This window comes from Panthera uncia, assembly GCF_023721935.1.
Source record: "Panthera uncia isolate 11264 chromosome C1 unlocalized genomic scaffold, Puncia_PCG_1.0 HiC_scaffold_4, whole genome shotgun sequence".
NCBI classification, from domain to species: domain Eukaryota; kingdom Metazoa; phylum Chordata; class Mammalia; order Carnivora; family Felidae; genus Panthera; species Panthera uncia.
The window spans coordinates 20,702,447-20,728,131 of NW_026057585.1; the positions used below are offsets into that span (position 1 = coordinate 20,702,447).

Below are 25,685 nucleotides of genomic sequence, written 5' to 3' on the forward strand. Positions count from 1 at the left end.
CCTTTAGTTCTTTGAATATTTAATTGTCGATTTAATTTAACTTTTATTAAAGTTAATTAGTAACATTGTTATTATTTTTTAAAGTTTATCTATTTTGAGAGAGAGGGGGAGGGAGAGAATGTGCATGAATGGGGGAGGCTCCATGCTGTCAGTGCACAGCCCTGTGCGGGGCTTGATCCTACAAACTGTGAGATCATGACCTGAGCCAAAATCAAGAGTTGGACAGTTAACTGATTGAACCACCCAGGTGCCCCATAATATTAATTATCGTTAATTAACATCTTGGCATCTTCAGGGATGGTTTCTGTTGACCACTTTTTCCCTCCTGTGCACGTGCCATACTTTTCCATTCCTTTACATGTCTTGTAATTTTATGTTGAAAACTGGATATTTTACATAAAATAATGTGGCAAATCTGTGGTAAGATGTATGGACATCTCATTACCCAGATCTTCCTTTTAGAACCTCTTGTTTGCCTCAACTTTTTCACTGCCTCAGCCAGTCAAGATTTTAAACAATTGCTGTGGACCGTTTCTCAGCAAACACCCTGAGAAAGCTGAGTCAGATCAAACAAGAACAAGCTCTGTGAGTGGCATTTTTTCAGAAAGCTGCCCAATGAGTCAAATAGTAAGTGTTCTCTGGGAGTATCGCTTTTTGTGGAACTCCAGACTTGGGTCTGCCCTTGCTATGGCTGTAAGACTGCTGATTTTTTTTTCTTTTTTTTAATGTTTATTTATTTTTTAGAGAGAGCATGAGAAGGCAAGGGGCAGAGAGAGAGGGAGACACAGAATCTGAGGCAGCTCCAGGCTCTGAGCTGTCAGCACAGATCCTGTCGTGGGGCTCAAACTCACAAACCGCGAGATCATGACCTAAGCCGAAGTCAGATGCTCAACCAACTGAGCCACCCAGGCATCCCTGGCTGTAAGGCTGTTGATTTTCACAACTAATGCTGAGCTGGGGAAAGGAGAATGAGAATAGAACAAGTTAAAATAATAAAACTAGTTGTTTTTAATGAGGTTCAGCCAGTTTTCCTGAATAAGTCTTTCTTGGTTGTCACAGGCCTTATTGTAATTTCTAGAATTCTGAAAAAGTCAATTTTTAACAACTTCTCCAAGTATACTTGTTGCATTTATAGAATGGCAGAATCCTGGAGGTCCTTAGCCCACCATTCTAGAAGTGTAAGTTTTCTATATGTGCTTTTAAACCTAGTTTCTATGTCAAGGGTGATGTTTTATTATGGACTAAGAACTGGTTAAGACAGGAAGACAAGGAATTAGAATGACTGAGCAATTATCTTAATGAAGAATTGATGGTACTGAGTCAGAAATGTGCTAGACACATCAAGAATGGTATTAGAATCAAAGTTATATGTTGAATTTCAGATTTGGTGCCATTCCTCCTATTCTGTTTGCTGAATAAGAATATCTAGAAGAGCCTTATAAAGCATACCTAAGATGATTGAGGAGGAAGAGACTCATATACAAGGACATATTAAAATAATTGTAGAAACAAAGATTGAGAGAACTCAATCCAAAATTCATGAAATTACAAAGAATATGCATTAGGGATATCAATTTTTGGACTTAATTATAGAAATAATAGGCACCTCTTAAAGTTTGGTAAAGGCTAATATAAAATAATGAAAGGAAATAACATTTTTAAAACATTTTTAGAACTGCTTCCAAGAATTGGGTGAGGCATAACCCCTGAAAAGTAATTAAATTTTTGGATTGTAGATCTATAGACGGTTTTTAAAGTTTTAGTATTTCTTGAGGATACATTAAAGAGACTCTGGAAGCCTTTATAGTCTTTTCTGAAACATTCTTTGGTGCACATCTGGGACTAATTGCTGTGCTAGATGGATACCAATCTAATTCAGTGTAGCATGTAACATTGTTAGGATGATTAGTATTATATACTTACAATTGGTCATGTAAAAGTGTTTTGTGTCTTTTTCTTTTAGGTATGTAAAAGAAGGAGATACAGTGTCTCAGTTTGATAGCATCTGTGAAGTTCAAAGTGATAAAGCTTCTGTTACTATCACTAGTCGTTATGATGGAGTCATTAAAAAACTGTATTATAATCTAGACGATATTGCCTATGTGGGAAAGCCATTAGTAGACATAGAAACGGAAGCTTTAAAAGGTATTGTAAATGTGTTCATCTGTTTTGCCAAATTGATTACTGTTGTCCTTTTGTCATTGGTACCAATTAAAAGAGATGTTTACTTTTAATAACTTACAGGGTTTAATTTGGTGGTTTGAAGCTGTAATCAGGAAGATAGAAAAGATCTTCTGTGATGAATGATTATCTTTTGACAAGTTACCATGTTAGAAATGTACACATTAACACTGAATTTATCTGGGGGCCTGCCTTCTGGAAACCTTAGTATTCAAAGAACTGATGGGCTTTCTCAGGAATTAAAGATTCAGGCCCTGAACACTAGTCACTAATAACAAAAACTGGAGTATGCAAAAGATTAAATCTAACACAATAGGATTGTTGTATTTTCCACTGATTCAAAAACAAAAACACTTTCTTGGGGCACCTGGCTGGCTCTGTCAATGGAGCATGCAACTCTTGATCTTGGGGTTGTGAGTTCGAGCCCCTCTTTGGGGATAGAGATTACTCAAAACAAAACAAAACAAAAAAGAAATATTAAAAAAAAATACTTTCATTAGTAATGGTTATGAAGGCCAAACTTCTGGAAGGGAAGTGGAAGAGAAAGGAAGGAAAATCATAATGAAAAGTGAAGAAACTAGCATTTAGAAGAAGCAACAACCATGGAACTTACAAGCAGTAGATGTCCTGACAAAAGCGAACTCCTTGTGAAAATATTGCAGAGGAAAGCTAAAACAGTGGGTTCTCCTGGTATTGGCAGACAGCTAGATGGCTGTCTACCTCGGAAGTTCCTTATGGCATTGTTGTGATACGTTAAAGTTATGTCATCTAGGAAACAGCTCTGCTATGGGGGATGCGGGGATGGGGCTGGAGGTGGCTTAAGTTTTGTGATGTAGTCCTAAGCCAGCAATCTGTCTGAGAAGTGCTGAAATAGAATAGAATACTAATAGAATTTTAGTAGTATCATTCGAAAGCCCAGAAGAATTCTGAATTACAGTGGCTGGTTGACTTGTAGTTCTGCAGACTATATAGTTAATACTAACAGTAACAACAATCACTAATTCCACAGTCATACTTGACAGTTTATGAAAAGTTTCCCTGTTATTTTATTTATCCTTACTTGTGAAGTATTCCAGTTTAATGGGTGAAGAAACTAAACACAACCTGTAGAGGTTCGGCAATTTGCCCAATGGCCAGTGACTGAGCCAAATTTTGAACTCCATGACCTGTCTTTGTCCAGATTATTTTCCACTATGACATGTTGCCTCCAGAAGGTGGAAGATGACTTATTGAAGTCTTCCTATTATTTATTTAATTTCTACTATAAAAGGATATATGTGCATGTAGCAAGCTATAAAGTGCAGAAAATCGAAAATAAGAAAATAAAAACATATTCCTGCTACTCAGAAATCATCACCCTTAACACATGAATGTATATCACTCCAGACATTTTTCTAAGCTCACACATACGCACTGAAGTCATTTTTTACCAGAGTAATATGTTGTGTTGCTGTATTTGAATCTGTTTGCTTAATTACGTATGTGTTTTCATGACAATGATTTCATTTTATCTGATGATCAGACTGTATTTAAATCTCCCCAGTCGCCCCAGAATGTCCTGGAAATTTCAGTTGGTTTGTTCAAAGTAGGGTCCAATATGGGACTCTACATTGCCCACGGTCTCTCTTCACATGACTTACACTGTCCCACATTTTGCTTCACGACACTGACTCGTGGAAGGGACTGTGCCATTTGTTTTGCAGAATGTCACACTTTGTGTCTTGTTGCTTTTCCATGATGGTGTTTGACTTGTTCTTACCATGGTAAGTTCCTGTAAACTGAAAGCAAGTTTCAAAGGCTAGGTTCAAGTTAAATATTTGGCTAGAATATATCATGGGTGATATTGTGTACTTCACATTGCTTCACATCAGGGCACCATAACATCTAGATGACCTGCCGTAGTGGCGCTCAGTGTAAACAGTGAATTGGGATAATGAGTCCCTTGCCCCATCATTGTACAGTTACGTTTTATCCTTTGCAGCCTGAAAGTTACCCAGGTGGTGTCACTTTGGCACTATCATCATTTGAGAATCCTGGCCTAAATCAACAACTGCTTTAGTGGTTGTGGAATGATGATTTTTTTTTTATTCTGTCAGTATCTTTACATTATTAGCTGGCATTATTCTGTAAAGAGGCACTTCACCCTCATCAGCTGGGCCTATTAGTTACCCTGAAATACAGTTCCTGCTGGAAAAACAGAATAAATGGTTCATCCTTTTCCCTTGCCAAGGAGTTGCTTTGATAGCCCCTTCAAATAGTGATATTAAATTTCCAACTTTCTCTTTGTGTCTATTCAGTTGATTTGCTGTGTTTAATCTATTATAATCATTCTTTTTAATGCTCAAGTTGTTAGTAGGAGTGACCCTTGCAAGGTCGCTCCTGGGTGTTCTTTTAACATGACCCCATTAATTTTCAAAAGCTTCCTTGTTTTTGACACAGAAAGATGATCTGAAAGTCACTTTGTACATTCCCTGCCCCAGATCTGGAATTAATCTATTTCTTCGGGGCTCTTGTTCCTTTTAATGTGGCATGGACAAGAGACCATAAAGTAGGTAGTAGGGGTGTTTCCTTTTATCTTGATTGCTAAACTTCTATTGAAAGGCATGATTTAAGAATATTAAAACCAAAAAAGAATTCACCTTTTAAAATTACCTGAAACACAAAATTATTATGGTGGATCAATGACTTTTTTTTTTTTTTTTTTTTTTTTTAATTTAGTTAGGACCTAGAAAGGAAAGAGGCACAAACTGAGAGCACTGAATCCTAACCACTAGACCACTAGGGAGCAGCAGTCTTGGCACAAACTGAGGCAAGCAAAATGCTCAACACTATTATGGATGTCATTAAATTAGAACACCCTGACAGGCGCTTTAAACCAGATTTAGACACCAATCTAGACCATCCAAAAAAAAAAAGAATTATTTATATGAACAAGTAAACAATTGAGATTTGTGGATTTTTTAAATTAAAAAAAAATTTTTTTTTTAATTTTTAGAGTGAGTGCACACATGAGCTGGGGAGAGGGGCAGAGGGAAAGAGAGAGAGAATCTTAAGCAGGATCCACACTGAGCACAGAGCCTGACACGAGGCTCAATCCCACGAGCACGACCTGAGCCGAAATCAAGAGTCACACACTCAACTGACTGAACCATGTCAGCACCCTGAGATTTATGGGTTTTTTTATTGTTCGGTTTTATTTTTAGAGTTTATTTTGGCGTTTCAAATGACATTCAACTTAATAAATCTTGATATATAGCAAATTACAAAATTATAGAACTTTTTCAGAATACGGGTATTTTTTTCTAGAGAATTGTTTCACAAAAATTAATCTGTACAGCATGAATGATTCTCAAAGAAATTATGCTGAGCAAAAGAAGCCAAACCAAAAAGAAAACATGCTGTATGATCTATGTGCGTAAAATTTTAGAAAATGCAAACTAATCTACAATGACAGAAAACTGATTAGTGTTTTCCTTGGTATAAGGAATCTTTTGGAGCTGGTGGACATGTTCCTTATCTTGATTGTGGTGATGGCTTATGTGTATATACATGCTTCACAGTTTATCAAATTTTATATTTTATGTTTGTGCAGTTTATTGTATGTCTGTAAAAAAATGAGACTGTGTTGGTTATGTTCAGAGTGAAAAGTGTCTGATAGTATTTCTCATAGAGAACTGATCATTTGCTAGCTATTCTGTTTTGTTTGCCAGAGTGTATTCTGAACAGTTATCTCGCACTGTAGTTTCATTTTGCTTTTACATTTATGTTTTATTGAATTTTTTTACTATAAGAAACTGTAAAGCATAACCTATATATAAGCAAACCTATGGAACAGTAGATTCAATTTATGAAACATTTATATATCCCTCTCTTTAATTTTAGAAATGGGACAGTTTCTAAATATTCTGTGAACATTTTCTTAAGAATTTGTAATAATATTGAATTTATATTGTTTTTTTGTTTTAGTGCTAGTAAAACCAATTATACTATAAATAGAAAATTATCAAACAAAAAGTCTTTTAGAAGTATAAAATGTATTATTTCCATTTTACAGGTGGAAAATAATTATAGCATAGAACCATTAAGAGTATATGATCAAAACTAGACATCTTTTTTTAAAATTTTTTTTAATGTTTATTTTTGAGAGAAAGAGACAGAGCATGATCAGGGGAGGGGCAGAGAGAGAGGGAGACACAGAATCCGAAGCAGGCTCCAGGCTCTGAGCTGTCAGCACAGAGCCCAATGCGGGGCTCGAACTCAGGAATGGCGAGATCATGACCTAGACCGAAGTCAACGTTTAACCAACTGAGCCACCCAGGCGCCCCAAAACTAGACATCTTAATAGTAGTATTGGAGATTAATCCTGTCTTCTAATGCTTGTTTAAATAATATTCTCTGGCACCACCTTTTGTAACATGGTGGTGTTGTCTCCTTTCCAAGGCTGGAGCATCAAGGTAATTTTGATGAGGGAAACTCTACTTGTGATGTCCAAGTCCCATCTATGAGTGCTTTGACCGTAGACAGACCTCTACTTGAAAAGAGCTTACTGGGGGCGCCTGGGTGTCTCAGTCCTTTAAGCATCCCACTTCAGCTGAGGTCATGATCTCGCAGTTCGTGGGTTCAAGCTATGCGTTGGGCTGTCTGCTGTCAGCATGGAGCCCACCACGTGGCTCAGTCTCACAAACCGTGAGATCATGACCCTGAGCTGAAATCAAGAGTCAGGTGGTGGGGCACATGGGTGGCTCAGTGGGTTAAGCATCCGACTTTGGCTCAGGTCATGATCTCGCAGCTTGTGAGTTCGAGCCCTGCGTCAGACTCTGTGCTGACAGCTTGGAGCCTGCTTCTGATTCTGTCTCCCTGTCTCTCTGCTCCTCTCCTATTCATGCTCTGTCTCTCTCTCTCTCTATCTCAAAAATAAATAAACATTAAAAAACAATTTTAAAAAGAGGTGCTTAACTGACTGAGCTACCCAGGCACTCTGATTTTCTTTTAAACTTTATATATTTGACTCCTTCTTAAAGTGAGGGTATTGAGTATAGCCTAAAATCTTTTTTCATTATGCAAAAACATGTTAATGAACATTTATTATTCTGGAAACAACATAATTCTGCTTCTGGTTTTTTATTTTTCAACCTACTTCTTAGCATTATCATTGTGCCAGGCCAACACTCTCCTTCCTAAATTTCCAGGAACAAGGATAACTAAGTTTGTTAAGAAGTGTTTACTACGAAGAGAAAGTAGGATCTGGTTGAGAGTCTAAATTCCTATTTTCTGGGGCAAGGGCATGGTTTTAATGCTGAGGCCACATGGCAGCTGTTTTAGGTATTCTGATCCTGAAGCTATGTGTAGGATTAAATTGCCAGAATGTTTGACCACCAGATAACTGAGAGGTCACTATACCTAAGTAATCCTAATTGTGGAGTCTTGCCACCATGGGGAAATATTAAGGAAAGAGAGGAAGGAACATAAACTGTAGCAGAATTCTTTATAAAACTAATATTATTCTTGATTATATTGCATTTATCCTTTAACATCACCACCTATCATTGATTGAATGCTTTCTCTTTGCTAATGCTATATACACATTATTTCATATAATCATATAGATTAATTATGTAGATTTTTATCTGCATTTGACATGTGCAACACTGAGACCCACAGAGATTTAATATCTTGCCTCTGGTGACATAGCCAGTAACTGATAGAACTACAATTTGACCCCAGCTTTGTTTAATTCTAAAGCCCATGTTGCTAACCACTTTGTTCCACTGAAAATTCTATTCAGAGCCTCTGGGTATCAGCTCCATTCTGCATCTCGAACATTGGGAATGAATTCCTAACACTGTTGATACTCATGTTTGTGAAGTTCTGCTATAACAATATCAGTTAAGGTGTCCCACAGAGTTTATAATATTAAAATGTTTGCCAGGATTAATACAATGTTCTCAGTTAAAGATGTCATTTAATTAAATTACATGTCATTTAATTAAATTACACCCAGTGGCATAAGTTGCATGGTATAATGCCCGAGCATAGTAAGTGCACAACGAATGGTAGGTAGGACTTAGTTTTATTCAGCCAGTTATAGACGGAGTTGATTGTATTAGCTATTTCAGTAATTTGAAGTGAGAAAGAAAATGCAGTGAGATCTCATTGATTGGAGTGTCATCAATTCTCAATTCATGATGATTTATATAGGAACTAAACTAAAGTTGACAGTTGTTCTACAAAAAAAGGTCTTCCTAAGCAGTTTTGCAGAGACCAAAGCTTAAAACATTTTACGAAAACACATTGTTTCAAACACCCTGAGTGCCCAAGTGCTTCAAAACGTTTTCTCCAGAAAAATTTCCCCAATTATGTGAATTAATTGACTCCTTACTGTCATTTTTAGAAATATTTCTTAAAATACCTAAGAATGTGGCAATTTCAGTTTTAATATTTTCTTAAATTAAAAAAAATGTTTATTTATTTTTGAGAGCGAGAGCATGAGTGGGAGACGGGCAGAGAGAGAGGGAGACACAGAATCCGAAGCAGGCTCCAGGCTCTGAGCTGTCAGCACAGAACCTGATGCGGGGCTCGAACTCACAATCGTGAGATCATGACTTGAGCCAAAGTTAGACACTTAACCAACTGAGCCACCCAGGCACCCTTCAGTTTTAATATTTTTACTAATTCAAATGTTTTATTTAGTTAATCTGAAATAATAGTTCTATTATAAATTTGCTTCACATGAGGAATATCAGCAACACTAAATTGACAGTTTTCATGACAAAAAGTGCTTATTTACCAGAGTTCTTTTGTTGCTCTTTAAAAAATTTAATGAAGTCTTTTAAAACTCTGTATTCCTAAATCCACTACTAAAAGAATAAAATCCCACATATCAGAGTATAGTGTTAGAACCATGAAAATCACATCCCTTGAGGAGAGTTATGACATTTTAGATTAGCCTTAACTCCATCCTCCTTAGAATCTGTTTGTACATTGATAAAAGTAAGAAATCTGCCCTGCATTCCTGTAACAGTGTTGTGATCATCACAGGAGAAAATGTTTGTATACACACTTAGAAAATGATCTAAAGTACTACATAGGTGGTAATTTAGTGCTGAAGAGAGCTTTCTTCCAACAATTATATGACTGCTTCAAATAATATATAATATGAATGACTTCTCACCAATGTTTTATTACTCATATTTGTACTCAAATTATTCTAAAAGGCAGTCCTACTTTGTCATATATCAGAATGTTTTCCAGAAAGGTGAGTGGCAATAAATTCAGTGATCTTTTGGAAACCTGTAACTTTTGTATATATTTGGGCTTTTATATATTTCTCATATTTTCAGCAAAAATACACATTAAATCAGGTTAGATTTGGAATTCCTACATTTGAATTCCCTTGGTTTCCCTTTGCACCTTAGTTCCTAATGCTCCTTCTTTCTTACTAGTTTCTCCAGTAACTTTAACAGATGTGGACAATACTACAGGTTTCTCAAATTACAACAAAATTATGCCTTGAACAATAGGAGTTGTATTCTAGCTTCTTTGACTACAAAGAAAATTCACTAGTGCCATGAACTAATGGAAACAGCACAGGGTGAGTCAACCCTAGGAATGAATCCCAGCTCTTCACAGTTTTATTAGCTGTGTGAACTTGGGCCAATCCTTCATCTTTGAAGTATCAACTTTTTAAAATCTATAAAATGGGATACTAACACCTATCTTATACAGTTGGAGTAAAGATTAAGTTATGATATTGTATATGTAGTGCAGTATTTTACCTATAATAGGTGCTTGTGGGAGAGGAAAAATAATTCACCCACTAACCTTCTGAGTTCTTAGCTGAGACTCTTGTAATGAAAGACAGATTAACAAGAGAGAAAGAGAAGTTTATTAACATGTGTACATACTCATCTATTCATGGGAGACACCCAGGGAAAAGTGAGTAACTCAAAGAGGTAGCTTTAGAGTTCAGGCTTAAATAGCATTTCTATAGGGAAAGGGGAAATGGGAAAAGTCCTCTTAGGGGAGAGTAAGTAGTTTTCATGGAAGTTGAATGGGTCCTTAGAGAATACATGGGAGGTATGACAGTTTGGGACAAAGTTTGCTGACTTCTACTCTCCTCTTTTATAAGAATCAATCTTTCCTGGTGGATGAAACTCCTAGGGAGGGGATTTATGACAGTGGAGTTGCTTCTGGAAGATCCATCTTTAGGTGTATGAGAGTTCAGAGAATGTCTCTGCCTGCATTTCCTGTTTTTCAAGTGCTTGCAGCTCAAAATAATCACTATACCAAAGTGGCATATTTGGGATGGCATATTCTGCTACCCTTCATGCGCAACACAAGTTGTTTTGTTTTGTTTTCCCTTTGTCTCCTTCTGGGGAAATGTGAGAGCTCCACTGGGCCAATTCATAGACCAGTGAGGAAGAATGGAGAGACTGTTTCCATAGGTGGAGCAGTGGAGAATTGTTACTGGCTTTGAATCGAATGTCAAAGCAAATTCAGTTGCCTGCTTTCAGAGGCTTAGTCTCTAATGCACTCCTTCCCACAGAGACTTCTGCTATGCAGCATTGATTTCCAAGCATCAGACTCTGACAATGAAATGCTCTCAAACACTTTTTTATTTTGGGTTGCAAAAATACATGCTAATAGCCTGGAAAATACATGCTAATAGTCTGGGGTACTTTTTCTTCTGTAGATATTCTAGATTTAGAGAATGGTCCAACCAAATTAGCATTAGCCATGAAAATAAAATCTTCCACAGCATTCCTTAAGCTGTATTCAAAGCAGAGAAAAATTATAAATACTTTATTATTTGGGGAAAGCATTTTAAGATTGTCACAGATTTTACATGATTCTTTCATGTAATTTGTCTTACATTTGACTCTTATTTTATGCTATTTGTAAATATGAGAAATTTATTAGAAAAGTGTTTAAAATACAAAATGTTTAAAACTTATTGAAGAAGCTTTCATTTTTTAACTTGTAGCTGCTGCATGATTTTTACAGAAATGAAGTAAACACCAGGTAATAATCATTAAACTACCAGGTGCCAGTATGCCCCTCTGCTCTCCCCCAATTGTTTCCCAATATGTAGTTGTGTTTTCCCATTTTGAAGTAGCCTGACTAGTATGCTTCTGACTATAAATTTTAAGTTGAATTTATTTGTGTATTATAAGCCACTAAGCTTATTTTTATTTTTTTAACATTTTCAACTAAAGAGTACCATTTTACCTCGTTACCAGATTCAGAAGAAGATGTTGTTGAAACTCCTGCTGTGTCCCATGATGAACACACACACCAAGAGATAAAGGGCCAGAAAACACTGGCCACCCCTGCAGTTCGCCGCCTAGCAATGGAAAACAATGTAAGTGTCCTTCGTATTTAAGTGCGAGATTACACAGAAAATACACATTTGTGTCTATGAAAAAGTAGCCAGCTCTCCCATGAGGAGATGACTCAAGTTGAGATTAAAGGAAAATGAAAATGTGTGTTACTGAGAAGTGATTGTTGCATAAAAGCACCAATAAGAAATGAGAAGAAATTGCAAACTTCTTACTTATATTAATTGGGCAATGGGATTTTATTATTCTTCCTTAGAGCCTAATAGTCAGGGCTACCATTTTTTGAACACTTATAAATACTAGCGTTTTAGATCAGGCACCCTAGAAGCCAGCTTGAGACAGGGGTTTGGGTGCATGTAATGGAGTGACTGAGGGAGAGAATACCTTTTCTGGGAATGAGGGAAGCAAGATAGAGAAGGGAAGAAAAGGGAAACGGGCCAGGCAACGATGTGGTCTCAAGGATCTGATTTAAAGGAGTTGGAGAACACCAAAGAATTGTACTGAGTTGAGGCTAGCAGACCAGCCTTTTGTATTCCTTCTTATCATCCAGTCATTGGTGCTTTCCCTTTAGGGCTAGGTGGCCCCCAGGTACTGCAATAAGTGTGTACGTGTTATCTCATTGATCTTTACAACAATGCTGTAAATTATGGGGGCTATTTAGAGACTTGGAGAGAGTCAAGTAACAGGTCCAAGATCACACAACTAACACTGTGGTGGGGCCAGGATCCTGAAGTGAGATTCTGTGACTGCAGAACCAGTGCCCTTGATCATTACATACTGCCTCAACAATTATTGCCTTTGTTATTTGAGCGTTTATGAGTCAGACACCATGTACATGTTCTCTGTAATCCTCACAGCCATCCTGCAGGGTGGTTTGGATTATCCCCATTTTGCAGATGACAGAAGGCAGAGAAGTTGATTAAACTGCCTAAAATCAAGTAAGTAGCTGAACTGGGAATTTGTCTTTTTTCAAACTTGGGTTCTTTCCACTGTACCCCACAATGCAGGATTTTTGTCTGTTTTTGAGAGAAGTAGTTAAGTCACAGTGGGAAAAAAAAAGAAGCTTACATTTTAGAAATATGTAATGAGTCATTAAAATGTTCATATCCCTTTAGACAATTATCCTAACATTGGGAAACTGTCCCAAGGAAACAATCTAGGATATATTCTTCCAAGTGTTTTATATAGCCCAAAGTGAGAAGGCACATATGGTTCAAAATGAGGAATATGCTTGGGTAAATTATGTTATAAACACTTAATGAAAATTTATGCAGTGATTCAATGTGTTCAAATATGAAGACTATTTAGCATAATAGAAAATAGAAATAATAGTATGAAACACTACATTGTTATGGGCATCAGGTGAAATAATCTTGTGTATTGCTTTGAAAGTTATAAACTCTTTTACTAATGTTTTTTCTTAATTATATAGAAAAACTGCCTATAACAATGCATGATTTTGTTTTCCTATGCCATTTCTTAAAGATGTATATAATAACTAGAGATTTGTATAATTACTGGAAATCACTGGATTTTGTTATAAATCACCTTTTCTTTTTTCACAGTTTATGTATTTATTAATTGAATTTAAATTATGAATTATAATTTAAATTATTAAATTATAAATTGTGAATCAAATTAAAAACCAATGGCATTTACAGTTGTTTGAAATTACCTAAAATTATTTGCTTAAATTCTCAAAATTCTTTGTTATAAACTAAATGTTTGACACTATAAAGTCTTATTCTTCTGAAGTCATCCTTAGAGAAGCACTAATACAAATGAAGCAGGACTTAACCCTGAGAAATTAATTAATACACACTAAGTATGAGGCCATCATCTAAGCTTATGTGTCTATTTAAATAGAATTAAATTTAACAAGAATATTTTATCTCTGTAACCAAACACAAAGGGGATTAAATAAAGCCAGATCACAGTGTTTTCAGAAAGAATCATGGGGGCGCCTGGGTGGCTCAGTCGGTTAAGCGTCTGACGTCGGCTCAGTTCATGATCTCACACTCCATGAGTTTGAGCCCCGCATTGGGCTCTGTGCTGACAGCTCAGAGCCTGGAGCCTGCTTTGGATTTAGTGTCCCTCTCTCTCTCTGCCCCTCCCCTGCTCATGCTGTGTCTCTCTCTGTCTCAAAAATAATAAATAAAAGGGGCGCCTGGGTGGCTCAGTCGGTTAAGCGGCCGACTTCGGTTCAGGTCATGATCTCGCGGTCTGTGAATTCGAGCCCCGCGTCAGGCTCTGTGCTGACAGCTTGGAGCCTGGAGCCTGCTTCGGATTCTGTGTCTCCCTCTCTCTCTGACCCTCCCCCGTTCATGCTCTGTCTCTCTCTGTCCCAAAAATAAATACATGTTTAAAAAAATAATAATAATAATAAATAAAAACATTAAAAAAATTTTTTTTAATAAAAAAAAATCATGAACCTTTTTGGTTCCTGGATCCAGTTCCAATGTGTATATCGGGAGTGGGCGTTGTCCCCACAACAACAACAAGCAATTCTCTGGACAAAACTGGGTATCCTACAGTTCAGCTCAGTTCTGACACTGTCTGCCCACAGACAGTGCCAGAATTGACAGATTAATGATTCCATCCTACAAGACTGCCCACCCTTCCCCCACAATACTTCCTATGCTCTCTAGCCAGGTTATCACCAATGCTTCTGACCCACTACCTACAGAGACAAGGTTCCATTGACCTACCCTCCAATTTAGCATGCCAATCGCAAGCCCAGGTTATTGGCTATACTTTTGGCCTACTGGCTACAGATGAGAGGTCCACACAATCCCCTCTTTGGGTTTGATTAATTTCCTAGAGCAGCTCATACAACGTAGGAAACTCATTTACTCACCAGATTACTGATTTATTATAAAAGAATACAACTCAGGAACAGCCAGATGGAGGGACACAGAGGTATATGTGGAAAGAGGTGGACAGGTTCCATGCCCTCTCCAGGTGTGCCCATCTTCCCAAATCTCCAGTGTTCAACTTGGAGGCTCTCTAAATGCCTCCAAGCATTTTGGGGTGTTTTAGAATCTTCATTACATAACCCCTACTGATTAAATCATTGCCTGTTAGCAACTGATTCAACCTCCTGCCCTGGGGTAGGGGTACTGAAAGTTACATCTAATCACACAGTTGGTTCCCCTGGCAACCAGCCTCCATCTTAGGTTCCCTAAGGGCTTTACAAAGGTTCATTAACATAATAAAAGACACTTTTTTATCACTGGTCATTTCAAGGATTTTAGGAGCTCGGTGCCAGATCTGGGGAGGAAGACCAAAAATATACTTGTCATAAATCACCATCTCACAATGAGTGTCTAGTGGAAAGTGGAATTATGTCATTTACTATTCTGTAGGAAGCAATAATAAAACATATGTGCCTTTTAACTTGGGCTGAGAAACTCAACATTCCAAATATGCCTCAATAAAATTAATTTCAATTTTTTCAATGTTTATTTTTGGGAGAGAGAGAGAGACAGACAGACAGACAGAGACAGAACATGAGTGAGGGAGGGGCAGAACGAGAGGAAGACCCAGAATCTGAAGCCAACTCCAGGCTCTGAACTATCAGTACAGAGCCCTAGGCAGGGCTCAAACTCACAAACCTGGAGATCATGACTGAGCGGAAGTTGGATGCTTAACCAACTGAGCCACCCAGGCACCCCTAATTTCAATGTTTTGTACTTATCTTTCTTAAACAACTATCAGAAAAAACTAAGAGCGTTTGTATGATGATTATTTTAACTATTAGTAGTACTGATAGCCAGGTTGCTTTAAACATGCCATAAAGGCATGTACATAAGTGTCATTCCACAATATCAGCTTTATTCAGTCATAAAGCATTTAACTGGGCTTCATACATGTCACAATACAACACAAAAAACAAGATACAATAAGGGGTAAGAGGTTAACAAACCAAACTCGAAGTCAGTGGTATGCATTTGAGAGTTGAGGTGAGGACTCGCTGTGGCCTGGGTCACCTCTTGGCACATGCTGCTTATTATGTTCAGGCAGTAGAGGATCAGATGTCTTCTGTTCAGAGATCAGTCAGGTGAACTTTTGGTGGTAACTGCCTTTTTAATGCAGTCACATGTGGAAGGCTCAGCATCTGGAGAGTCTGCTACAGAAGTCTTCCCTTTTTAAAGGAGTTTAGTCTTAGGCTTTGACAGGCCTCTGGTGATTCGAATAGTTCCTGGTTCTTCCAGATTCTCACGACCTTACTATTATCAGTCCTTAGTACTATGCTGGTTTGGGTGATGCGGCCTGCTGTTAGCTGCAATACCTTTGGCTGCTTAAGTCACTGCTTGACATGAGTGAGTCCATCTTGCTCTCTAAGGTCAAAACATGGGTTGACATTTGTTACAGTGTTTAACTCTTTAAACTTTGAGTTCTTCTTATATAGTCTCCAAAAAAGAAAAAAATCTAGTAAGAACTGCAAGAAGTTTAAAAATAGTTGACTTTAAAAATGTAAATTCTCATAGCTATGGATTATATGCAGTGCAGTGCAGATTATCTGCAATGCAGATACTGCATTGTTACAACATTGGCAAATGGACGGTGTAGATACTGCATTGTTAACACATTGGCAAATGAACAGTATATACAAAAGTAACAAATGTGGGGCGCCTGGTTGGCTCAGTCAGTTAAGTGTCCAACTTCGGCTCAGGTCATGATCTCACAGTTCCTGAGTTCAAGCCCCAAATCAGGCTCTCTGCTGTGGTGAGGAGCCTGCTTTGGTTCCTTTGTCTCCCTCTCTCGCTGCCTCACCCCTGCTCATGTGAGACAGCATGTTCTCTTTCTCTCTTTTAAAAAATAAACTTAAAAAAAAAGTAACAAATGAATTTTAAAAAGTAACAAATGATTACATATGAAGGGCAGCTATTGTTTGCTAGCATTCTATGAAGATAATAAAAATGTTCTTTCCTTATACTAATTTATTGGGCAGAGAGCCTTTTTTTTTTTTCAATTGGTTAAATTCCATTTAGAGATTTAAATGATGGACATTTTATTTTTAGCATTAAAATGTGTCATTTTTTTAGATTAAGCTGAGTGAAGTTGTTGGCTCAGGAAAAGATGGCAGAATACTTAAAGAAGATATTCTCAACTATTTGGAAAAGCAGACTGGAGCTATATTACCTCCTTCACCAAAAGCTGAAATCGTGCCACCTCCACCCAAACCAAAAGACAGAACTATTCCCGTACCAATATCAAAACCTCCAGTATTCACAGGCAAAGACAAAACAGAACCCATAAAAGGTAATAACAGTAATGTAAGGCACTAGGACAAGTTATCTGGGGATATTTACTTCACTAGATCATTCTGTATAGTATGGTGTTTTCAATTCTTACTGAGGGGAAAGTTCAAATTCCCCCTTTTTTAGCGGTGAAATAACATAGTTTTTCCAGAAAAGTTTCAGTGTATTTCTGTTAATTTCTGAAGAGTAATAGATTGGCAGGTTTCTTGGACTATACACATGTATACTGATAATTGCTCTTTTTGAAGACTTAAGATGTTATAATTTTTTTTAAGATGTTACAATTTTTAGTTACCTTCCAAATAACTAGCTCTGATTTGTTATTTATAAACTCTTAGGATAATTAACTTCCAGAAGCGTGGCTTTGCAAGAAATCCATTAGGTAAATACATGGCTTGCATCTTTTTATATGTTTCTGTATACCGCAGCATCGAAGGCAGTTACTTCCTAATGTTATTACACTTGACCTTGGGTGCTCTGCTATAATCAGTGCTTCAGCATTGGAATTAGTGTCTTTCAAATCACGTAATAAAGATGGTAGCCTCAAGAGGAAAAGTTTAATTGGAAAAGTAAATGACATTAGAGAACCTTCAGTTTTAGTAAAATGGTTTAAAGGATTTAAGAATTCAAAAAAAAATACATGTATTTAATGTTTTCCAGGCTTTCATAAAGCAATGGTCAAGACCATGTCTGTAGCCCTGAAGATACCTCACTTTGGGTATTGTGATGAGGTTGACCTTACTGAACTGGTTAAGTTACGAGAAGAATTAAAACCCATTGCTTTTGCCCGTGGAATTAAACTCTCCTTTTTGCCCTTTTTCTTAAAGGTGAGATTCATTCATTTCAGACAGGGCTTGAATAGGCCATTAAAATTTTGTTTTGCAAATATACAATGTGTTAACCATGGATTTAGATAAAAATATTACTTTTCACCATATCACATGGTTAGAAAAATGTACAAGTGCACTATTTCTTTGTTTCATAGGAATTTATAAAATTGAAATTTGTGTCATAATTTATCAACTCATCTCTTTGAGCTAGCTAAAGGATTGTCTTGCCAGTTAAGCAAAGCCTTTAATTCTGAAAAGATCACTCCAGCAAAATCCTGATTTGGACAAAAATGAGACTTGGTATCATTCTTGCATATCACTGACATGTGTTCGTTTTCATTTACTCAACAAACTTATATTGAACGTCCTGGGAATTGTTTCTAGGCCTTAGGACCATTATAAAACAAGACAGTCAAAAACAAAGCAAAACAAAACAACAAAAAAACAAAAACAAAACAAACAGCAACAACAAAACAAAACCAAGACAGTCAGCTGACCTTAAGCAGCTCAACGTCTAGCTCACATTCACAACCATTTATGAAGCAGGTACCAAGTGGCAGACTATGTACTAAGCATACTATATACATTATCTCTCTTAATTCTCAGAATACCCCTGACGTGTGAATATGGCTATATTCACTTTCTATTTAAGGAAATTAGGGTTCAGAGAAATTGAGAAGCCTGTCAAGGATATATGGAACTTACAAGTGGAGAAGCCAAGTTTTGGGTTCTGGTCTGTTTTACTCAAAAATGCATACTGGTATCTCTAATTCTAGTGTGGCTGGCTTCCCTCTAGCCCTTTCTCCGTACTGTACCAAGACTGACCTTCCATAAATGAAATTACTGTAGTATTCCCCAGTTCTTTTCAGTGGTCTCCTTCATTGTTTTCAGGTTAGTTTCTAAACTTCTTAGTTTGGCATACAAATATTATTGCAGTCTCTACTGCCTACCTCTCCAGCCTTATCTCTCAGTCACTCCTGTTCTAATCAGATTAAGCCTGCATGGCTGCTGGACTTCACGTGAAGTGCCCCCTCCTCCTTGATCAAATGCCTGCACATCCTAAATGCCAAATTTTGTTCAGGAATACCCTCCTCCAGAAGCCTTCTGTAGCTGTCACAGTTTGAGTTAAATACTCTTGTTTCTCATTGCAGTGTATCTCAGTGTATTGCACATGTTTGCTCTGTTTTCTCTTCACTGGATGCTGAGCTTCTTGGGGCAGAAACTTAATCTCCATTGTTTTAGCAACTACCCTAAACAACTAAGCGGATGCTCTATAAACATGCAATGTAATAGATGTCTATAAATGAGACATCTGGGTTATATTTTAGCTATAGAGTCATTTTTAGAGACACAGTAATTGAATCAGATGGATGAAATCACCCAAATTGTGTGCAACTGAGAAGAAAAGAAGGCTACAGATTTTACATCAGCATTTAAGGGGTAGATGCAAATTGAGTTGGCAGAGACGGTGGAAGAAAGTGAGTGGAGTCAGTGGTATGACAACCAGGAAAGAGTCTCCTAGAAGTCAGTGTATCAACAGATCACCCCCAAATTTAGTACTTTGAAATAACATCCATTTATTACTTCTCATGAGTCCACAGAACCAGTCTGCTGATCTTGGCAGATTTATTTCTTTGTCTACAGACAGCTAGTAGGTTGGCTAGGGGTGGGCTGGTGTAGGATGGCCTTGGCAGAAATAACTCATTTCTCCCCTCACATGTTTCTTTTCCCCCCAGCATGCTAACCTGCACGTGGTCTCCTAGTACTGTCAGGGATGAAGAGAGGAAGCAGAAATGTCAAGCACGTTTCTAAGCTTTGCTGCATCAAGTTTGTTCTTATTTCATTGGCCAAAGCAAGTCACATGACTGAGCTCAGAGCAGTACCAGAGGGCATGGATACAAGAGGGGCTTGAACCATCGGGGCCATTTCTTCAGCTTCTCATACCAAGAGACAAGAAGGAAGTTGGGATGGGCGACACCTGGCTGCCTCAGTCAGTAGAGCATGTGACTCTTAATATTGGGGTCATGAGTTCAAGCCCCATGTTGATTGTGGAAATTACTTAAAAAATAAATAAATATAAAGCCCTTAAAAAAAAAAAAAAAGTTAGGATGGGAACAGGCTATTGGAGTAGTAATGAAGAGGTCATGAGTAGCCTTACCCAGAACTGATTGAATAAAGTATTGTTGAGGTAGAAGCTTGATTCCAGTTAGTTGGTGAATGAATAGAAATTGAGGAAGACACTAAAAATATCTGGTAAAAAGCAGATAGAGCATAGGCACAGAGGGCAATTATAGTGCTTGTTTGGAGTAAAGAAAGATTCCATCTGCCCTCTCCCCTCCTAGAAAAACTGGAACAGATTTTAGGCTGAGGGAAAGAGCTGGAAAATGGAGAGTTAAAAATAATGTGAGTGACACTGGTGATGTCTGTTTTGAAGCAAGCAGAGACCAACTTTTTAATATATTGAACTTCTTTTATTATTTTTCTTCATTGTTCCAATCTGAATGAAATATCTTTATTTTGAAAATAAAATTTAGTGTGCTTTATTTGTTTTCAAACAACATTTTTTTCTGCCTATGTAAACTTCAGAACATTTGGAAAATACTACAATCTATTGTAGAAGGAAAAAATGACCTCATATCTGTGAACACACACTTTGGTTTTTCTTTTATAAAATTTGGATTACATTCAAAATAGTGTTTTTATGTGTAATGCTTTAACCTTAGTTATGGATTTTTATATAGAGAAGATTAAAGTTACAGTTGTCAAATCAAATGCTTAGTAAAACCTGCTTTAACTCTCTAGTTCAAGGAAATGATTTTTTAAAAATTTTTTTTGAATGTTTACTTATTTTTGACAGAGACAGAGCATGAGCGGGGGAGGGGCAGAGAGAGAGGGAGACACAGAATCTGAAGCAGGCTCCAGGCTCTGAGCTGTCAGCACAGAGCCCAATGCGGGGCTTGAACTCACCAGCCGTGAGATCATGACTTGAGCCGAAGTCGGACGCTCAACCAACTGAGCCACCCAGGCGCCCCAAGGAAATGATTTTTTTTTTTTTCCTGACATGACTACTGACCTACAGACAAAAATAACACTTAACACAGTACATATAAAGGACTCTTAATTGGACTAGATAAAGAGGGCTGGATTTTAAGGACAGTTTTAAGCATTTTTTATTTTCCTATTTTTAAAATTGAATACAAGGCATGACAACCAAATGCAATGTGTGAACTTTGATTAGATCCTGGATGGGCAGAGAAACAGATACAGAAAACATTTAGCAGACAGTTAGGAAAACTTGAATATGGACAGAAGAGGAACGTTACAAAGTAAGAAGAGGGAAAAAAAAGGAAAAAAGATTAAGGGAGAAGAAGGCAGAGGAGGGAGAGTTTGGGAAGGTGAACTCTAAAGTAAATGTTCACACCAGCTCTGCCCTTCACTAGGCCAAAGACACCTATTGGAACACGAGCATGGTCGGTGCCCTTGGAAACACTTATCACTTGTTCTTTCTCCACAGGGAAACAGCTTACTACCTTTTTGTGTTTTAATTCAGTGTTTTGAACTACAAGTTTACTTCTCATGTAAGATTCTATGTGCAAGTGAGGAAATCACATAGAATTTAGATATTTTCTATGGTACTTTGGTTGATCTGTATAGTCATTTTGAAAATCTTGATGTTTACAGCTGCCTGACAATGTTATCTTTTATTCTTAAGTGATTAGGTGACCTAGTTGCACGCCTGCTTGGAGGTAACATTGGGAGTAATATACCTAGGTACATATAGACTTGAAATTAAGCTCAGCGTAATTAAGCATCATTAAATAAAGCTCCCTCCCTCCCTCACACCTCTTACTGCTTCCAGTTTCCTGAGTTAAAAGTACTAATGTTGCATTCTCTTTCTGTTAAACAGGCTGCTTCCTTGGGACTACTACAGTTTCCTATCCTTAATGCTTCTGTGGATGAAAACTGCCAGAACATAACATATAAGGTTGGCTATGTGTTCTGGCAAGTTCTTGCAAATACAGAAAATAGTGCAGATGTACTTGTAGGTTAGAAAATCTTTTGTACCTCAAACAGCGGGGTTTTTTTAGACTAGAATTAAAGGTATGAGATAAAATATTAAACCGAAGTATAATTTGCTACTATTGTTAATGATTTTATTTGTTAATAATGATACTGTTCAGATATATGGAGTACCATTTTTAAGCCCCTTTGGTTTATCGCTTAAAATAATAGAAATAAATGGCTGTCAAGCAATGGATTATGTTAACCATTGTGCATATCCTCCCCTCAAAGGAATAACCTCTCTCAAAATGGAGTTCCTGCAGTTTTTAAAACCAGAATAATTTAACCAGAAATAGGAAAAGTAATGAAAGTATGGATTCCACTTGAGTGAACTCTTCTGTTTGGACTGAAGATTTATTGAAACTGAGAACACTTTTTGGGATGCTGATCCTTATTTATATTTCTTATTAGAAAGTGAGCTTAGATATTTTAGCTGGTTGGATTTAAAATCTTCCCATACAATATGATTCATACATATGATTAATACAATTTCCTGATTAAGTATATACTTGTTGCAAAAAATATTCAGGCAAGAAGGTAACCATCTTTACCTTCAATCCTATGAGCCTAAAATAACTTACTGTTTGTGTGGAGATGTGCATCCTTCCAGGATTTTATTTTCACATACTTAAAAAAAATCATATGTATTTATACATATTGTGTTTTTAACTTAAAGGTTTTAAACTTATTCCTTTCTCATTTAATATATAATGGACATCATTACATGTCAATAAACATAATTTTGTTATTTGTTTAACCAGTGGCTTATTATTGATAAATACTTTGATTGTTTGCAGTTTCTCAGACTTAGTCTGAACTCAGTATCCCTGTGTATCTCTATATACTTCTATATTTATCTCCTAAACACAAAGTTTTATAAATGTTGGTACATATTGATAAATATTCCCAAGAAAATCTTATATACCCCCCAGCTTATATATCCACTAGTAATGTATAGAAATAGCCTGTTGCCCTATATTCTTACCAATAAAAATTTATCTTTTAGAAAAAAATCCTTTTAAAATCCTTTAAAAATTATTTAAATCATCACCAATCTGGTAGAAACAGTTTTTGGCAGTTGTTTTTATACGATAGTGAAGGTTGTTCCTTTCTTTTCTGTTAACTTATGAAAAGGCTTACTCTATAATTTTTTTTTAGGCTTCTCACAACATTGGGATAGCAATGGATACTGAGCAGGGGTTGATTGTCCCTAATGTGAAAAACGTTCAGATCTGCTCTATATTTGAGATCGCCACTGAGTTGAACCGCCTTCAGAAATTGGGCTCTGCAGGTCAGCTCAGTACCACTGACCTTACAGGAGGAACATTTACCCTTTCCAACATCGGATCAGTGAGTAATAGGAATGTTCAAATTCATAAACCATAACTTAAGGTTTCTGATCATATATTCAATGAAAAATACAATATTGCATTTCCCATTTGTTCCCCAAAAGCTTACTTTTTCTACTTTTCCTTTTTACTTTTCTTTTTTTTTTTTTTTTTTTCAGATTGGTGGGACCTATGCCAAACCAGTGATACTGCCACCCGAAGTAGCAATTGGGGCTCTCGGATCCATCAAGGTATGTTTATCAACTAACTGGCAAAAGAGTCTTAGCAAATTGGGAGAGTAAACACAACAGAGTGACATTTCAGTGGTTTTTCCCTTGCTTTGTAGGTTTGAGTATAACATTTGGCTCAGTAGGCCAGTTATTTGGCTCAGTAGGCCAGTTATTTCTTCCTAAGAGGTAGGCCTGCAATTCTAGTGTCTGCCTCTGTGTATAACATGGTGGTGATCTGCATTGTTCTGTATGGATCAACCATCGTGGTTTATGCCAGGCACTGATGTCACTCATCATGGATAACCACAAATATAGCCAATCTACTTCTATCAAAAATTTTCATTTCCGAATACCAAAGATAATAGTAGGCCAGTATAAATTTATTGTTTATAGCACAGTGAGACACCATTTAGAGAATTTTTCTCAAACTTCGCTCTGTTCAAGAATTGTTGAGAGTACTAGTTAAAAATGCAGTATTCTTGGGGCACCTGGGTGACTCAGTCGGTTAAGCGTCTTGGCTCTTGGTTTTGGCTCAGGTCGTGATCTCACGGTTTATGGGTTCGAGCCCCATATCAGGCTCTGCACTGGCAGTGTGGAGCCCACTTGGGATTCTCTCTCCTTCCCTGTCTCTCTCTCTCTCTCTCTCTCTCTCTCTCTTACTCTCCCAAAATAAATAAACTTCAAAAAAAAAAAAAAAATTGCAGTATTCTTAGCCTTGGGGACCGAGCTTCCAGAACTTAACATTTTAAATAAGAACCCAGGTGGTTCCAACATGAGTGACCTGTGGCCATGTTTTAGGAGACACTGACCTAGAATAAGGGTTGCGATGATTCTTAACCTTGACTATGTGGGGACCTTGGGAAAAAAATGCCTAAGCTCACCCTATACCAACTGAATCACAATTGGGGGGTGTAGCAGATAGGGCTTGGGCATCCCTATTAACTCAGTGTTGAGAACCACTAGAGTTAAAAGAAGTAAGCCCCTGGATTCCATCTCAGTACCACCATTATTAAATGTCATCACCACATTGACTATGATTTTGGTCTTCATGCTTTCGGAAGAATCTTTTTTCTTTATGTTTATGATGCTTCCACACTGAGTGTCCCTGGGACTTGTCTTTCATGAGTATTACTTTTGTGTTGGCATCCAAGCCTCCACAGATACTTTCATTCAGCCTTTTTTTTTTTTTTTTAATGTTTGTTTATTTTGAGAGAGAGAGAGAGAGACAGAGAGACAGAGAGAGAGACAGACGGGTAAGGGTAGAGAGAGAATCCCAAGCAGATTCTGCACTGTCAGTGCAGAGCCCAATGTGGGGCTCGATCTCAGGAACTGTGAGATGATGAACCTGAGCTGAAACCAAGATTTGGACATGTAACCAACTGAGCCACCCAAGCACCCCTCCTTAGAGTCTTTTAATACAACAAAATGTTACTTATCTGAATGGAAGGCTTTGAAGCAGAGACAACATGTAACTAGAGTTCCAAGCAACATAAGTATGAACCTTGCCCTCATCAGATCAATAATTTTTCAGTGTTAAGCATTCTCTTCCAAAAACAGAATATAAAGCCTCTGTAATTGCACTTCCAATATTTTCAAACTTTTTTTTAACATTCACTTATTTATTTTGAGAGAGAGAAAGAACAAGAGCGCACATGAGCAGAGGAGGGGCAGAGAGAGAGAGAGAGAGAGAGAGAGAGAGAGAGAGAGGGAGAGAGAGAGGGAGAGAGAGAGAGAATCCGAAGCAGGCTCCATCCTGCCAGCACAGAGCCTGACATGGGGCTGGATCCTACAAACTGTGAGATCCTGACCTGAGCCAAAATCAAGAGTCGAACGCTTAACCTACTGAGCCTCCCAGGTGTCCCTCATTCAGCCTTTGATTTGCTTTCTTACAGATAAGATACCTTTTTCCTAGCATCTACTCTCCCTTCTAGCATAGAGAGGAGATAGGGAGAGAGATCCAGAAACACATAGTGAGACTCTGTTCTTTACAAATCAGGAGTGTCTCTGAATATAATTTCCCTGTCACCCATTCTCCACTCAGCATTTGAATCTCACAGAATTCTGACTTCCTACAGTTTCCAAGCCATCATACCTATCTGAGAAAGTTTTGTTTTTCTTTTTCCTTAAAGATAAGATGTATTTTCTTCTGGATTGTGTGTGTGTGTGTGTGTAATTATGGTAAAATCTACAAAACATAAGTTTACCATTTTAATGTGTACAGTTCAGTGGCATTAGGTACATTCATGTGTTTACAACCACACCACCATCCATCTCCTGAAGTGTTTCCTTGGCCCAACAAACTCTGCTTGTGTACATCACTTTTTGTTTATCTGTTCATCTCTAATGAGTATTTGAGTTGTTTTCTTTTTTTGGCTATTGTGAATAGTGCGGCTATGAACATTGGTGTGCAGATATCTGTTCAATAGGTGTGTTTTTACCAAATCATTGTTAC

General features: G+C 37.3%; 1 protein-coding gene across 3 annotated transcripts in view; it reads left to right on the forward strand.

Annotated features, from left to right (window-relative positions):
* The window catches only part of DBT (dihydrolipoamide branched chain transacylase E2), a 53,126-nt gene that overhangs the window by 23,776 nt on the left and 3,665 nt on the right, over window positions 1-25,685 (forward strand). Inside the window, exons 4-10 of one of the 3 annotated variants that reach the window (XM_049616730.1) lie at window positions 1,964-2,145; window positions 11,421-11,542; window positions 16,568-16,784; window positions 17,444-17,610; window positions 21,521-21,598; window positions 22,834-23,025; window positions 23,183-23,254. In XM_049616730.1, coding sequence (XP_049472687.1) covers window positions 1,964-2,145; window positions 11,421-11,542; window positions 16,568-16,784; window positions 17,444-17,610; window positions 21,521-21,598; window positions 22,834-23,025; window positions 23,183-23,254 — 1,030 coding nt within the window. Of the gene's footprint in view, window positions 1-1,963; window positions 9,773-11,420; window positions 11,543-16,567; window positions 16,785-17,443; window positions 17,611-21,520; window positions 21,599-22,833; window positions 23,026-23,182; window positions 23,255-25,685 lie in introns of those variants that run through there. The other 2 variants (XM_049616729.1, XM_049616731.1) reach the window with 2 other exon arrangements.